The sequence below is a fragment of the Chelonia mydas genome, chromosome 14 (assembly GCF_015237465.2).
Source record: "Chelonia mydas isolate rCheMyd1 chromosome 14, rCheMyd1.pri.v2, whole genome shotgun sequence".
Lineage (NCBI taxonomy): Eukaryota > Metazoa > Chordata > Testudines > Cheloniidae > Chelonia > Chelonia mydas.
In genome coordinates, this window is record NC_051254.2 from 28,993,872 (window position 1) to 29,009,932 (window position 16,061).

The following is a 16,061-nucleotide window of genomic DNA, read 5'->3' on the forward strand; positions in this document are numbered from 1 at the left end:
GGTTCTTTTGCTATTGCGTTGGATGTGGGGTTTCTTAAAGGAATGGCTTCTGGATACCGTGTGGCGTAGTCAAGGATGACTAATACGTTTCGGAGGCCCCGTGCTGATCTTTCCAGCGGGCTCACTAGGTCCATGGCTATCCTTTCGAAAGGGACTTCAATAATAGGCAAAGGTACTAATGGGACCCGCAAGTGAGGTCGGGGGCTATGCAACTGGCATTCCGGGCAGGAGGTACAATAGTGTTGGACCTCCGCACGTATTCCTGGCCAATAAAATCTTCTTAGGACTCTATCAAGTGTCTTGTCTGCTCCTAGATGTCCCCCCATATAAATGACTGTGAGCTAACTCTAGTACTACCCTTGTGTGTTTCCGTGGGACTAAGAGCTGCTCTACTTCTTCCCCTTGAATTTGCACTAATCGGTACAACAGATCATGTTTCATCACATAATACGGCCTTGGGCCTTTGGTCTTTCCTTCCACGGGTACGCCATTTACTTCCACGACCTCCTCCCTCATATTTGCATATAGCGGGTCATTGGCTTGGTCCTGCGCAAAATTCTCACGTGCGGTACCGATTTGACCTAACTCCATGGGACCTATTTCTTCTCCGCTCCTTGGCTGGTCCTACTTGGGCTAGGAACCGCCTCTGAGTCCTCACTGGCCTGAATTGTCTCCTGGCCTCCTGAATGGGTTCGCTTACCAACAAGGGAGGCTTTCTGGTTCTCTGCTAGAATCCTGGCCGCTAGCCTTTTATCTGCCCTCTTTTCCTGCCTAGACTTTCAGGGTTTCCCGGGGGATGAAAATAGCTCTGGGGCAAATTCAGCAAAAATTGGGGTGAGGCTATCAGGTGCCTCTGTCTCAGCCCGGGGGTTGCTACCCTCCCCTGGCTCTACTGGGGGAAGTAAGTTCTCAAACCCAGGGAAGTCCCTACCAATTAAGACTGGGTAGGGGACCCTAGGGACCACTCCTGCAGTTATCCTGGTAGTGTTTCCCTGGATCTCAATCCGTACTGGAATTGTGGGGTGTTAGGGGGCTTATTCCTTCACCCACTTACTTCCCTGGTCCTTCTAGCATGAACAGAGAGCAACAATACCCGAAGTCCAAAGGTGCAAACAATTTGATGTTTATTGGGGTGAACTTCCAGCAAGCATGATTCCAGTTTCCTTCCTTAGTGTCCCCCTTCCCAGCTCTGACACCACAGAGCCTTACACCTGTGTCCCTGTTCCCATTCCTGCCCTTAGCCAAACATGATTCCAATTTCCCCACCCCCATTCCCTGTTCCCATTTCCCCCTTTAGCAAAACATGATTCCAGTTTCCCCACCCCCATTCTCATTTCCCCCACCCACACACCCATCCACTTCCTGATTGACTGCAGACTATATAGTAAAACTTGAATTCTGCTTAGCTATACCTTAACCAATCATTTTCCTGAAATTTAACTAACCAATCCTAACATATTGTAACATGATTATGTAACCAATTATATCCCACCACCTTAATTAGTTTACACCCAGCAAAATTAATTATACAGCAGGCAGAAACAATCCTAGAATCACAGAACCAGACAGAGACCATGCAAATAAACAATAGCAAAGTGGGAACTATAATGACAAAACAATACAGAAGTGAGGATTTCACATCCCAGCTATTGATAAGTGAGTTCTTGCCAGCCAGGATGCTATCAAACTAAGTTTCCTTTTACATCTTCTCGGCACTTCCCTTTCTCTGGAGGCGATAGGCATTATCAGGACAGGATTGTATTCCTAACAGCGCAATAGCACCTTATTTCAATGTGACTAGTTTGGAATGTGAGGATGTGACCAGTTGCTTCGCAGCTTATGGCTGCCTCTGTTGCTTAGCCAAAGGCCTTAGCCTAAGAACAGGGCCTCAGACTATCATAAGAGAAGGCCCTTACACCGGCAGACAGTGATTTTGATTCTTTCTTTATACCTCTATAACTAGCCAAGTGACAAGAATACACCTAAATTCTTAGAGTGTAGGCCTTTACAGACAGGCCTGAATATCTATATCCTAACATGGGGTAGAAATTTACGGTGCCATGAACGCACGTTACCCCTGTGGTTTTGACCCGGGTTAGTTGGTCTTGCCCCACCAACTTCCCTGAGACCAGTGTGACAGCACTCCCAGAATCTACTAATGCTATGGTCGCAATACCCTTCATCTTTACTGACCTTGTATACCCATGTGAGGTCATTGCGACCCCTACCAGGCCAATTAGGCCACATTGTTCCCCAGGATCCCCCAGATTGTACTGCATAGGCTCTTCCCTGCTGGGGCATTGGGATGCTATATGCCCCAATTCCCCACACTCGTAACTCCAACCCCTTATCCCGGTTGCTTCCCTCTGCCTGGGGCTATTTGGTCGGCCCCCCCAGCCCTCTGTTCCCAAACCTCCAGGTCCCTTCTTGGCCTCGGGCCATTCCTCAGTGTCTTTCCTCCCAGTTATGGTTCTTCTGTAGTTCTCGACAATCCGAGGCCTTGGGTTTGGGGCTGTCTTCCTGGTTTGCTGTGTCTCACCCCTGGGGTCCGGAACAGTTCACTGGCTGCCAGCTGTCTTCCCACAAGGGAGACGAACTCATCGTAGGTAGAGGGGTCATTCTGGCCAACCCAAACCCGAAGGCCTGGTGGTAGCACCTCATATACTGGTCCAGTACCAGGAGCTCCATCATTTTTTCAGAGCTGAGGGCCTCAGGGTGCAGCCATTTCCGGGTCAGGTGGATCAGGTCAAACAATTGTGATCGGGGTGTCTTGTCCTCTGTATACTGCCATTCATGAAACCCCTGGGCTTGCAACACCGTGGTTACTCCGGATCTGGCCAGGATCTCTGCCTTCAGCTGGGGGTAATCCTCCGCAGTCTCTGCAGCCATATCGTAGTAGCCCTTCTGGGCCTCTCCACACAGGAACGGGGCGAGGATACCAGACCACTGAGCTCGGGGCCAGGCCTCCTGCAGGGCTGTTCTCTCAAATGCCAGCAGGTAAGCCTCTACATCATCCTTCTGTGTCATTTTCTGTAGGCAGTGGCTGGCCTGTATAGTCCGGGTTCCGTCGCAATTGTGGTTCTGCTCCATAAGGGCCTTCATCTGGTTTGCCAGCTCCTGTAGCAGAGCTCGGTCCTGGGCAGTCTGATTCATCAACAGACGATTAGTCTCCTGCTGCACCCGAGTCGCCTCCTATTGGGCGGTTGCTTGGATTCGGGTAGCCTCCTGCTGGGCCGCAGTGACTTGTATTAGAGCCTTGACCACGTCATCCATCTTGGGGATGGGATGGTTTTGGATAACCCTGGTTTAAGTCCCCAGCGCGGAGATCCCACTGCTGACACCACGAGTGGCAAATTGCTGCTATGATTATGATGGGTCCCGTGCTTCCTCTTCTTTGGGTGGGGGGGTTCAGGGCGCAGTTTCCTGCCCCTGAACTAGGGTATTTACTGGCCCACTAGTAACCCAGAAAAGGGTAGTGGAGACGGAGGGACCTGGGCCCGCCCTCTACTCCGGGTCCCAGCCCAGGGGCCCTAGGGATAGTGGTAAACCACTTGAACTAGTGCTTCCTTCCCCTGGGCTACTTCCCTCTCCTGCTCTTCAGCTTGTTGGGCTTCCTGCCCTCTCTCTCTGCGAAAGCCAAGTGTCTCTTTACCTAGGGTCTTGGTCTTCTAGCCAGCCACGGCACTTCTCCAAACTCTCCTCTGCTCCAACTCCAAACCACTCTGCTTCAACTCCTTCCCCTGGCTGATTGAAGCAGGGGTTTTTTATCAGGTGACTAGCTTCAGGTGCTCTAATTGGCTTCAGGTGCTTTTAATTAATCTATAGAAACCTTTATTCCCTCTATAGGGAATAAGGCTTCTCCTCATCCTGGGACTTACATAACTCTCCTATATCACTCTCCAGCTGCCTTCTGGCCATGCTGTATCACTACATGAAAGAGAGGCCTTCTGAGAGCTTGGCCAGAGTGAAAGGAAACTAGCCCATCTCGGTCACCCATGCTGACCTTCAAGAGTTCATTCCACAGGGCCGCTCAAATGTCAGCATCGGTCGATCCGGGCAAAAAAGGTTCATGTAGAAAGCTCCCGGCGTTTATCACATCTGCTCCAGATCCACAGGAGGGGTGCCATCCTCTGCTAGGAGACAAGTGATGTGGTTTTTTACCTCATCTCTTCTTCTCTAGAGCACAGAAAAAGCAGGAGCCAAAGTACATCTCCTAAACAGGTCAGATACAGGACAAGACAAAAGCAAGTTGGGCCTAGTGTTCATCAAGGACCCAAAGCTCATCGCATTTTTCTCAACACTCTCTGCGGAGGGACAGATTCTCAGGGTTGGTAGCCATGCATCTCTCCACCTCCATGACTTTCTGTTCGAACTACTCCATCCCTGCTTCCATCACTGCTCCATCCCTCCTCCGGCTGCTTGGCAGTGAACCAGGATCATAGGCAGTCAGTCCCTGTGGTCAGAGTGAGAGTCAGGCCTAGTGGTTGGAGTTTGAATGCCAGAGCAAAAAGGTCGAGACGGTCGGAGTGAGGAAACAGAGCCAAGGGTTGGAATTGGATTACCAGGAGTCAGGAAAGGCAGGACCAGGGCTGGTTCTGGACAGGAGAGGAACAAGACTGGGTCCAGGATCTGGACTGGAGCTGTGGAAGAGCCAAGCAGGAGCAGTGCTTGGAGAGATGAGCACAATGAGGCAGACAGTCCATGGCCATGTGAGTTGAACAGATAGTGAGCTACTGCTGCTGCTGGGCTTAAGAATGGACCATCCAGGGATAACTAGTGGTCGGACCTATTGAGGGGACCATTCAGAGGTGGGACAAGAATGGTGGCCAGGACACCCTCTGTCCCTTCCCTTACCCCCCAATCTCCGTCCACCAGTTGCAGCCTCTGGGAGAAAAGCCTCTCCAAGCAGGGACTGGGCACCTGCATTTGTGGTGACCGAAAAGAAGGTGGTAGGGCAACATGGTTGTCCCTCTCCCTTCTGGGAGGGAAAATCAAGCCCAGCTGGAGAAAAACAAACAGAAGAACAAGAGAGTTCATCAGGAGTCTTCCCGTCCCGGGGGCTCTTAAGGGAAAGGCAGGGACTAAGTAAACAAAAACTAAGCAAAGGGTACAGGAAGGAAAGGTCAGGGGGATACAATAATGGGAGGAGGAGAGAAGAAGGGAACCAAAAATAGTGATGGAGGGAAGAAAGGGGGAGCAGTTGCCCCTAAAGGGAAGACCAGGGATTGGTAAGGCTGAATGGATGGGGAGACAGGGAACCAAGGGAGCCTGTCTGCCCAAGTGAATGTGAAAGTGAGGGCAGGAGCAAAAATGGGAATGAGGCAGGGGACCAAGAAACAAACAGACCAACCCAACCCAAGAGTGCAAGGGACAAACATCAAACAAAGCAAACAAACAAGGGAAAGGGGCAGCAAAGTGGAAGGCAGGACTTACCACAAGAGGAAGTTTGGGAAACAAGACAAAGAAGCTTCTGTTGCTGGCAGAATAGAACCAAGGCAGCAGAGAGGGAGCTCAGCTGCAGCCACAGCCACACACCCTCAGAGGAGCAGCAGAGCCAAATGCCACCATCGCCAGCCACAGGAGCAGCAGCTATTGTGGGCAGCTGGAAGGCCCACCCAGGCACAGGCAGTAAGGGGTCATGGTCAGAAGCATAGGCAGGCTCTGAAGCAGCCAACCAAGGATTCACCTAGTTGCTCAGACAACTTCCTCTGCCTCCTTCTGGTTTCAGTAGTGCATCCAAGCCAAAGAATTTGGGCTAGCCGTGCCCCCCAATCAGGCGCCTTTTGGACAGAGCCATTGGGGAGCTAGCGCTCTGCTAAGTCCTTTCCCTGAAAGCCCTAAGTGATCTGCCATGTGGCAGGTGCAGTCTCAGTACTGCCTATGGGTCTCGGTTTCAGACCTCCAAGCCCTCACAAGAGCTCATATTTTAAGTATTGTGTTTCTGTTGTGGTCTGGGATGGGGAAATGTAACGGGCCGTCATGGAGACTTAGTGTAGCAAAGAGCTCAGCTACCCCGGGGAATAAGCTGGGCCATTCCCAAGGAAGAGGTGATGCACCTTTACTCCAGATGAGTGTGTCATGGGATCTTGTATGATCTATAGTCCAGTCTCTGTAAGATGGGGGAGGAGCCTCTCTGGGTGGGTGACTGAGATCCTGGGTCTGGAAGCAGTGAGAGCACTGACTTTAGTGAACAAGATCAACACTTGATTAATTGCTCCCCAAGCAGGATTTCCAATTTTCAAACCTAATGTTATCTCCTGGGTGGAGCAAAAGGAGGAGCTGCGGGTCCCGGATCTCCAGGGTTCTGAGGAAGGGGAGATCATCAGCGACACCCACACAGGTGAGGAATCAGTTCAGTTGACTCAGAAAATTACTGTATCCTCATAGCAGATGTCACTTCTGCATTTTCATCAAGTCTAACTGTCCCTTTAGCCCATCTTCAACTCCAACCAGAGGCTGTGGAAGGAGGATGGTTTCTTTCCTCTGGGGAAGGGTTTTGAGGAAGGATGAACTCAGCTCGTGTTATTTCAACTGCCCCAGCAGTTATTTGGATGTGTTTCCCCCCTTTTCCTGTTCCCCTTTCAGAGTTTTCCTTTCAACTCACCACAGAGAATGACTCCTGTCTGGATTATCTCTCTATCCCACAGGGGAGGTGACGGTGAGTGAGAATATCAAGGAAAGTCTTCAGCAGGAAGGTCCTGAGCAAGTGGAACCACATGGGATGTTATTGGGAAGATCTGAAGGGCGTGTTTCCCAGAGTCCTGGGCAGGGAGAAACCTGTGAGAGTCAGCACAGGCCAGAAAGGCAGCAGGGAAACCATTCAGGTGAGGGACAGGGTAAATCCACTCACAGGAGTAGAGTGGTGAAAAGAAACAAAGAAACCGATCAACAGAAAATCCCACATCAAGAGGGACTCTACATTTGCAGTGACTGTGGGAAAAGCTTCCAGTGGAGACAGGTCCTTTGTTTACACCAGAGAATGCACACAGGCGAGAAACCCTTTAAGTGCTCTGACTGCGGGAAAATCTTCCGTTGGCACTCAAGTCTTATTGAACATCAGAGAACCCACACAGGAGAGAAGCCCTTCAACTGCTCTTACTGCGGGAGAAGCTTTAGTCGGTGCTCATACCTCATTAAACATCAGATACTACATACAAGAGAGACACCCTATAACTGCCCTGACTGTGGGACAAGCTTCAGTCAGAACTCAGACCTTGTTAGACATAGAAGAACCCACACAGGCGAGAAGCCCTTTAACTGCTCTGTCTGTGGGAAAAGCTTCAGTCGGAGCGCAAGCCTTACTGAACACCAGAGAATTCACACAGGACAGAAACGCTTCAACTGCTCTGTCTGTGGGAAAAGCTTCAGTCGGAGCTCAAACCTTACTGAACATCAGAGAACCCACACAGGAGAGAAGCCCTTTAACTGTCTTGACTGTGGGAAAAGCTTCAGTCAGCGCTCAAATCTTGAGAGGCATCATACTATCCACACAGGAGAGAAACTCTTTAACTGCTCTGACTGCAGGAAAAGCTTCAGGGAACGCTCATACCTTATTGCACATCAGAGTATTCACACAGGACAGAAACCCTATAACTGCTCTGACTGCGGGAAAAACTTCAGTCGGAACTCATACCTTATTAAACATCAGAGATTACATACAAGAAAGACACCCTATAACTGCCCTGACTGCAGGAAAAGCTTCAGTCAGAGCTCAGACCTTGTTAGACATAGGAGAATCCACACAGGAGAGAAACCCTATAACTGCCCTGACTGTGGGAAAAGCTTCCATCGGAATTCAAACCTTATTGAACACCAGAGAATCCACACAGGCAAGAACCCCTATGACTGCCAGGGCTCTGGGAAAAGGTTCAGTCGGAGCTCAAGCCTCATGGAACATCAGAGAACCCCCACAGGAGAGAAGCCCTTCAACTGCTCTGACTGTGGGAAAAGCTTCAGTCGGCGCTCAAATCTTAACAGGCATTTTATAATCCACTCAGGGGAGAAACCCTTCAACTGCTCTGAATGAGGGAAAAACTTCAGTGAATGCTCACACCTTATTGCACCTTAGAGAATTCACGCAGCACAGAAACCCTATAATTGCTCTGACTGTGGGAAAAGCTTCATTCAGAGCTCAAGCCTTACTGAACAGCTGCGAATCCACACAGGAGAGAAACCCTACAGACGCAGTGTGAGGAAAAAAAGCTTCAGTCAGTGCTCACTCGTTCTCTCACATCAGAGAACCCAAAGGTGAGAAAGACCCTGTGAATTCCCAAGTGCAGGAAAAGCCTCAGTTGGAGGTCAATCCTTGGTGTCCACCAGAGAATCCACACAGGGAAGAACTCTTTAAATACCCTAATTTGGGAAATATTCAGTGAGAACTCAGCCCTTAATAAACCTCAAAGAAGCTACAGCGAAGAGTGCCCCGACTCTGGGAAAGCTTTCTAGCACAACTCATCACTCGATAGATGTAAGGGAATCCACCCAGGACATAAACCTTAAAAGTGTGCTGGCTAGGGATGGGCCAACTGAATAACATCTTTGTTTATTCCCACAAATCTCAGAGGGTCTGGCATGGCTGCAGTGCCATGTAGTGAGGACATGGAACATTATCAAAGCAGAGAATGAAATGTCCTTCCTAGAACAGAGCCATGCAGAGCAAGAGGCTGAGATAAGATTCCCACAATATGATGGGACTTGATTATGACTAGTTGGGAAATCTGAATGTTTTGTGTTCAGCCACTTCATTTAAGTTTGATGTTATACACCTAACCCCCTCTTTTTCTTGTCTGCTGTGACTTCTCATTCATCCCTGATAGTGTTTTTAGGCTGGAATCCACCAAAGGACTTAAGCCGTGTGACACTGAGTGTTGCAAATATCTAACTTTTGTGTGGCTAGAATATCAGAGAAACAGCTGAGTTATGTGACCAAGCCCCTTATAAAAGGAATGAGAAGATAAGGGTGCCTTAGAATGAGATCCCCAAATCCCTGCAGATTACGTGGGGAGCCATGTAAACTAGCTAGTGTGGCATGCTGATGAATGGTATGTCCTAAGCCCCGCCCCTTTTATGGAAATAGATACATATCTCTACTTCCAATTCTTGAGCCGTGGAAGCAATCCTCTGATAATAGGGCCCAGTCCAGTAGATGTTTTCAGAGGCCGCCTAACTCCACACAAAATAGTTGCAGGGGGCAAATCTCCCTCAGAACCTTTTGGCCAGTGGTTAGGGTATTCACTCGGATGTGGGAGACCAGGTCCAGTCCCCTCTCCACCTAATAAAGCCAAAATTTTAGAACATGGATCTGCCACCTCTCAGATGAGTGCCCTAGCCTAGCCTAGATATTCTGATGTGGGTTTCTCAATCTGTCCTAGTGAAGTAGTTCCACTGTGTATAAATACCAAGAGTCGTTAAGCCAGACAGTGAGTGAAAATGACCCTATAGTCCTGTGCTTAGAGCACCCACCCACCCCTTGCTCCAATGATTCTAAGTTCTCCTCAAGATAAAATCCTAAATCCTGCCATGAAGAAGAAGATTACAGAAATTCCAGCTACTAAAAAGTTCACAAAAGTTTAGGAAATCAATTGTTATTGCTAAAATTCCACAGGGAATTTCTGTGCTTCATGGAAGTTGGAAGTTGGCCTTGGCAAACGTAATTATTGCTTTCCTAGAACACTAACCCATTGGAGTTCAGTTCTGTTCCCTAAAACCAGACACTTGGGGATTGGTAGGTGTTGTTAACTGAAAAGTACCCAAGTCATATAAACCCAACAACTTCCATCCAACTATGAAAAAGATCCTAATTTCAAATTGTACAAAAGAAAAGAATTATGCTAGAAATAGTAAAAGTAGTACAGCCTTAAAACTGCTTCAGATTGGGGGAAATTCTTCTAAAAACAAAACTGGAATGGGTTAGAGGATTTGAATGTAACACCATTGTAACAAAACTGTTTTGGTGCTGATTTAAACTGCATGCTTTCACATGTAACTACCAGAGGTATTGTTCACATGGCACATGGGTAGTGCTGATCTCACTTTACTTGGCTTACTAAATTACCTGGCTTATTGCTTAGAAGAGCTTCTTAGCTTTAAATTACTGGTGTGATGAGAACATAACTGAGTCTCAACTGTACTTATGGTATGATCATATCTTTGTGGAAATTCATTGTTTAGTGGTTAATTTTCTTGTCTTGTCTTGCTCCAACTCTACTCCTTATGTTAAGTACTAGTCAGAACTACCAACTGTGTAAATCACTATTCTGTTCTGCCCTGTGCCTTCGACTGTGTCTGCACTGCTCACCTTGCAATGGCGCTGCTGTGCCGCTGCAGCCACGCCATTGTAAGGTGCAAACTAAAATCACCTCCAAGGACAGGCGGTAAGGTCATCACCAGAAGTGTGGCTCCCGCCAACACTGTCCACATCAGTGCTTTTCATCATTAAGACTTTTGTCATTCAGGGGGAGTGTTTTTTTACAGCTCTGAGCAACAAAAGTTTTAATGACAAAAGTGCCAGTGTAGACAAAGCCTTACACGTATCTCCTGCAGTTCTGCTGTCTTTGTATGTGTGAGTGAGAATTATCTGCCAGCAAGAGGCTCATTCTTAGATCTCTCTCCCTTGTGACATAACACTGTGTGTGTGTGAATGAGAAGAGCTCCTGTCTAACTTCAAAATCTCACTTCAATCTTTATCGTGTGCGTTCTAAATTTTAAAGCACACTTTAATTTCATGGTGTGTTTTTAACTACATTGTTATTTCATGTACTAAAGATTTACACTCCACACTAGCTTCATTCCAGTCTTGGTTTAGGAACTTCACTAGTTACTATTTTACCTTTGTTTATTTTAAATACAAAAGCAGGGTTATTTCTCTTTCAATAGTTGAATGTTACACTGTTTACCCATTGGTGTATGGAATTATTTTTAATAATCTCTCTCTTTCTTCTGCCAATTAATTCAAACACCAAGATCTCCCAACAGTACACAGCCTTCCTATCAACTCTCTCAGAAAACTCCCTCAACCTGCTTCATTACATTTAATTTGAGTACCTTGGTTAATCAAACTGATTTCTGAACTTTCACAGTTGTGAAATTGACTATTAACTCTACCATATCAGAGTTAATTCTCTTGCTCTGCCCTGTTGTATAAAAATCACATTCGGTGATTCTTTTACCCCAGCTTTTGCATATGTTATTGTAACCATTTCCAGTTCAACACGTGTGTCTAAATGCTGCCTAATTTTGAGCTGGCATCATTGTATGACTGTCAGTTTGCTTTAAGGATCATGGTTAGGCTCAGAATACCAGCTTCTTAAAACATAAGTATAAGCTGTAGTATTGTTATTGCAAGCTTTGGTTAAGGTGGCCCTGCTCTCCCTTCTGTTGTCCTCTTCAACCTCTCTCATTTAATCCAAATTCATTTTTAGTTTAAAATTGTAATATCAAGTTGAATTATAGTTGCTGTGATCTATTTACTTCATTGAGCTTATTTATCTGATACTATTTCTTTAAGTTTAGGTGTTGAATTCTGTCAATAATGCTTAGTTACTCATTAATTTTAATTAGGGGAAACAACTTGTGGATGTTATTAGTATCCTAAGAAGTTTAAGTGAATAACGTTATGATTAACGCTCATAGGTTTTTTAATTGTATACTCAGTTTTATAACACTTATCCATATGATATAGTTAAACAACCTTGGGGGGGGTTTCACTTTCTCTTTTAGAATTTTTTTTAGTTAAGAGATTTTTTTTTTAAAGCATTGGTCTGTTGTCTCACTTATTTTATTTGCCTTTTTTACCTGGTATATCTTATTTGCATAATCTTTGTTGATTTAATTGTTTATCAATTTCTTTGTCATTTTTAGCTTACTAAGATAAATGTTTCTTTATTTCAAAGTCAACTTCAATGTTCCTCAATCTATAGGAGAAAGAATCCATGGTAAATTTGTGTGTGTTTACCCCGATGCAATCACATTGTTGACCAAATTAAACTACAGATCCATAACACTTCATTTGATGTGGCCTAACTAAATCAAAATATCCATGATGTTTAATGGCCAGACAAAAGGAAAAGTGGAAAAATACAGCTTGTGAAACCATAGCGCCTGTTTTGCAATGACACCTACCATATAAGAAATGGAATTTTAGTAGGACTGTCGATCGCAGTTAATGCCTATGATTAACTGAAAATAAAATTAAAGTATTATTTTTTTAACATGTTAATCACATACCTCTGGGTGGGGAGGGAGGCACCGGTGGGGGGCCTGAAGCCCCAGCCTGCCGCTCCAGAGCTGGCTGGGACGGCGGGCTGAAGCCCCAGCCTGGAGCCCCATGCTCCAAGCAGGTCTGGAGACACTTGCCTCAAGAGGGCCTGAAGCCCCAGAGCATCTGAAGCCCGGCACTCCAAGGGGGGCTGAAGCCTGGAGCCCTGAGCCCAGAGCAGGATTGGAGCCCCACAGCACCTGAAGCCTGGCACACCAAGGGGGGCTGAAGCATGGCACCCCAAGCAGGGCTGAAGCCCTGAGCCCTGTGTCCCGAGAGGGGGGACTAGAGCCGAACCCCATGCGCCAAAGGAGGCTGAAGTCCCGAGCCCCAAGCAGGGCGGAAACCCAGAGCCCCCAAGCCTATATTTGAAAATATAAAAAAACCTCAAAAATATTTAAATAAATGGTATTCTATTATTATTTAACAGTGCAATTAAAACTGTGATTAATCACAATTATTTTTTTAATCGCTTGACAGCCCTAAATTTTAGTAAAATCTGTGCTCTCACAAACAGAACTGTAAGCCAGGAGTGTAAATCGCTTTTTTTATTAACTACCAGTTTGTGTGAATAGAATGTATTGGGGTATCAGTTCTTATAAGTAAAATGCTAAAAGGTATTAATTAAAGTATGGGAACAGGTTATTGTAGCAACTATAAATATATATGGGAAAGGAGTGTTATGTATCCAAAATAAGTAAGCACTCAATTGTGAATAGGTAAAGTATATTATATTTGCAGTCCCTTATATTTTGTGTTAAATTCTCTAAACTGTATGATAGGTAAGTGTTGTTGGCTTTGTATGAACTTCTGCTTTGTTTATGTGCTGAAGAATGAAAACTTAGCAAAAGGTAAAATACAGGAACCTTGTGAAACACAACAACCTCTAGATATTGTACTGCACCTAGCTGCTGCAATATATGTGGAGCTAGATGTGAAAAAGTCTGTAAGGTCTATATTGTTAACCAATATTAATAATATTTACAATATTAACATTATATCTAATATCGCACGTATTCATTAAATTGTTTTCATGTGAAGATCTTCCCAAAATGTTTTCACTTATGTTAATCAGAGAGAAAGCTGGAGTGTTTTAATTCCAGAACTAAACACAAATATACCAGGAAAAGGGATTCCTTTAAACTTTTCTGATTTCTGAAATGCTATGACTGGAATGTTCAAAACAATTTTTTGGTCTTTTGTACATGCATCTCTGTGTTTCTGTGTTGTGCATGGTCTGTATAACTGTCCAAATGTAAAAAGTATGCCATGCTGAAACTTACAACTTATCTCCCACATACCAGGTATAGCAATTATTGATGTCTTACTGTCAGTGAGAAACATGTCAATGAAAATTCATATAAAAGATGTATTAGGTAAAGTGTTATAAAGAAAATTGTGAAACTCCTCCCAGTTAGATATAAATACAGGAGGGGACAGCACAGAATCTTTGAGATGGTTTGACAGTTACAACTGTTCTCTTTTCGAGGGTCAATAATGTAGGTACTCTTCTTTTCTGTATTGTGCTGTATTAATCTTTGACTAATAATTTTTGAACAAGCCTACCCGTTTGACATATCCCACCTGCAAGAGCATTAATAACCATAATCAATCATTCTCTTTTTTCATTTGGTTTTCCTGAACTAGTGATATAAGAAGCAATTTATAAATAAGTCCATATAATTAATTGTTGTTTCATCCAATTATCACCTTTGATCATTGTTTGGTACTTTTGATAATTTTACTTTGAAACTTACCTGCCATCCACCCCCTTTCTACCTCACACTCCTGTCATTCTGGGAGACAGCTTCACCTCTGTATCCTGAGCTTGTGAACCACTTTGCTGGACACTTGCTGTTTAACTATCGCCTGAGTAGCTGAAGAATGACAGTGGAGTGAGTGTTAGGAAGACTGAAGGGAAGGAAGATGAACCATCTGACAAGGCTGGAGGCTGCTGAACAACATCTGCCTTGTGTCATAGGTGTTTGCTACATTTTGCACAGCATCTGTCAGAGCAAAGGGGAGATGCTCAGTGATGACTGGGAGATGGAGAGACTTTACGTATATTATGAACAGTCAAAGAAGGGGCCTCTACGAGGTGCTCCAGTTGATCAGGATATAGGGTCAGGGATGTGAAGCGCTCCAAAATTGATGCCTGAGTGTAGTGGTAGAATATGAATGTCATGTAGCAAAGGGAAAGAATGCAGTGTGTTTGGGTAATGATTTTATTAAGAATTGATATTATTAGAGAAAAACTGTACCTCAGTGAAATTTTTCAGCTGAGTCATGCATGATCAAACTTTTGATTTAAACATGATACAGTGCAAACCTGAAGTCAATGGACATGTGGCAGAACATGCCCAAAGTGATGAATGTGCACATGGCAGTGCTGATGGTCTCACAAAAATGTGTAGATGGCAACTGTTCTCTCTGTCTGGGTGGGTGAAATGGTGCGGGCATGGCTTGCCATTTGGGGGAGTGAAAGGTGGCTCCCACTATCCTGTGTTCTCCACAGGCTGCAGGACATGGCTAGGTTGGGGTGCTGGCCATGAACATAGCACCACAATGTTGTTCAGCACAGCTATTTGCCCCTTCACCACATCCAGCATCCTTTCCTGCATGTCCTTTCCTTTGTCCACAAGCTCCCTTGAGAGGAGGGGCCAGGAGAGTAATTGAAAGTACACCTCTTCAGGCTGTCTTTCTATAGAAGGATGTTATCCTGAAGCTAATTCCCAAGAGGGAGAAGTATCTCATTCGAAAAGTCAGTTGACACAATGGGAAGATATGCAGCATTGCTCTTCACCAGGATGGTGATCTTCCTCCTTCCCCAGCTACTATAGTAGTGAAAAGGAAACCACCTGTATTTCAGCCCTGGGAAGGCTGCATTGCCTTACAAGGTGCATGCCAAAATACAGCAGTCCCTCTGCCTTAAATTCTCTTTCACAACATCTCTTATTACACCTACAGAATAAAACAAAATAAATAGAATTTTGCAGTTATTGGTCTGAACCCAAGATCTTTACACTATTGCCACAAATGTCTTATTTTGTATGTCTTATGAAATAGCTATGTAACCTCGTTTGTGCTATTTATCCTCATAATATGTTGCCCTGGAATTGAGGGGAATGTTACCCTGGAATTTGATCAAGCTAATTGCAACCTTTGATATAGAAGCATATTATGATTAAGATTGTTAGGAATGTTTTGTTGATAAATATTTTATTGAAGTTAGGTGAGATGATGACCCAGTAGGGGTCACAATGAGTGTGTGTTTTGTAAAAGTCAGTTAAAAAAAGACGAGATAATAGACGGTACTTTGGAACAGTTCTTTGAAGCTATCCTGAGAGACATTTTCCTGACACCATACTCCCAGAGAGAAGTGACCGGCCTTCAGTGACCTGCTGCTAACTACTAAATACCATCTCAGATTCTAGGTAATTATTTGGGATGTTCTAAACCTATTGCTTATGTCTGTGTGTGCTTAAATCTAATAAACAGTAGTTTTAGATAAGAACACGCTTACTTGCATTAATCTCTCTTCAACAGGAAGTGCTGTGTTCCCATTGATTTATTCCTGACACCACCGGTAGTGAAACAGTTAAGTTACCACTGCTTTGGGTTCTGAAAACCCTGCGTAACAGATTTGGTGAGCCAGCCAGGAGTGATGGAGAGGAAGGGATGATTAATACAAGTAATTTGTTTGTAATAGGGGAGGGGGGCAGTGGAACAGGGTTGTAACCTGTAATTTTCCATGTTATAGCCCATGAGTTGATCTACGGTCACATTACGTTACTGACTCATGGCT

At 45.1% G+C, this 16,061-nt stretch overlaps 1 protein-coding gene across 3 annotated transcripts in view; it reads left to right on the forward strand.

The window, feature by feature from the left end:
* Nucleotides 1–15,764, forward strand: part of LOC114018318 (zinc finger protein OZF-like) — a 139,012-nt gene extending 123,248 nt beyond the window's left edge. For 2 of the 3 annotated variants that reach the window (XM_043528754.1, XM_043528757.1), the window contains exons 3-4: nucleotides 6,224–6,340; nucleotides 6,648–15,738. In XM_043528754.1, coding sequence (XP_043384689.1) covers nucleotides 6,224–6,340; nucleotides 6,648–8,026 — 1,496 coding nt within the window. In that variant the 3' untranslated portion in view covers nucleotides 8,027–15,738. Of the gene's footprint in view, nucleotides 1–6,223; nucleotides 6,341–6,647 lie in introns of all 3 variants that reach the window. The other variant, XM_043528755.1, reaches the window with a different exon arrangement.
* Nucleotides 15,765–16,061: the final 297 nt, after the last annotated feature.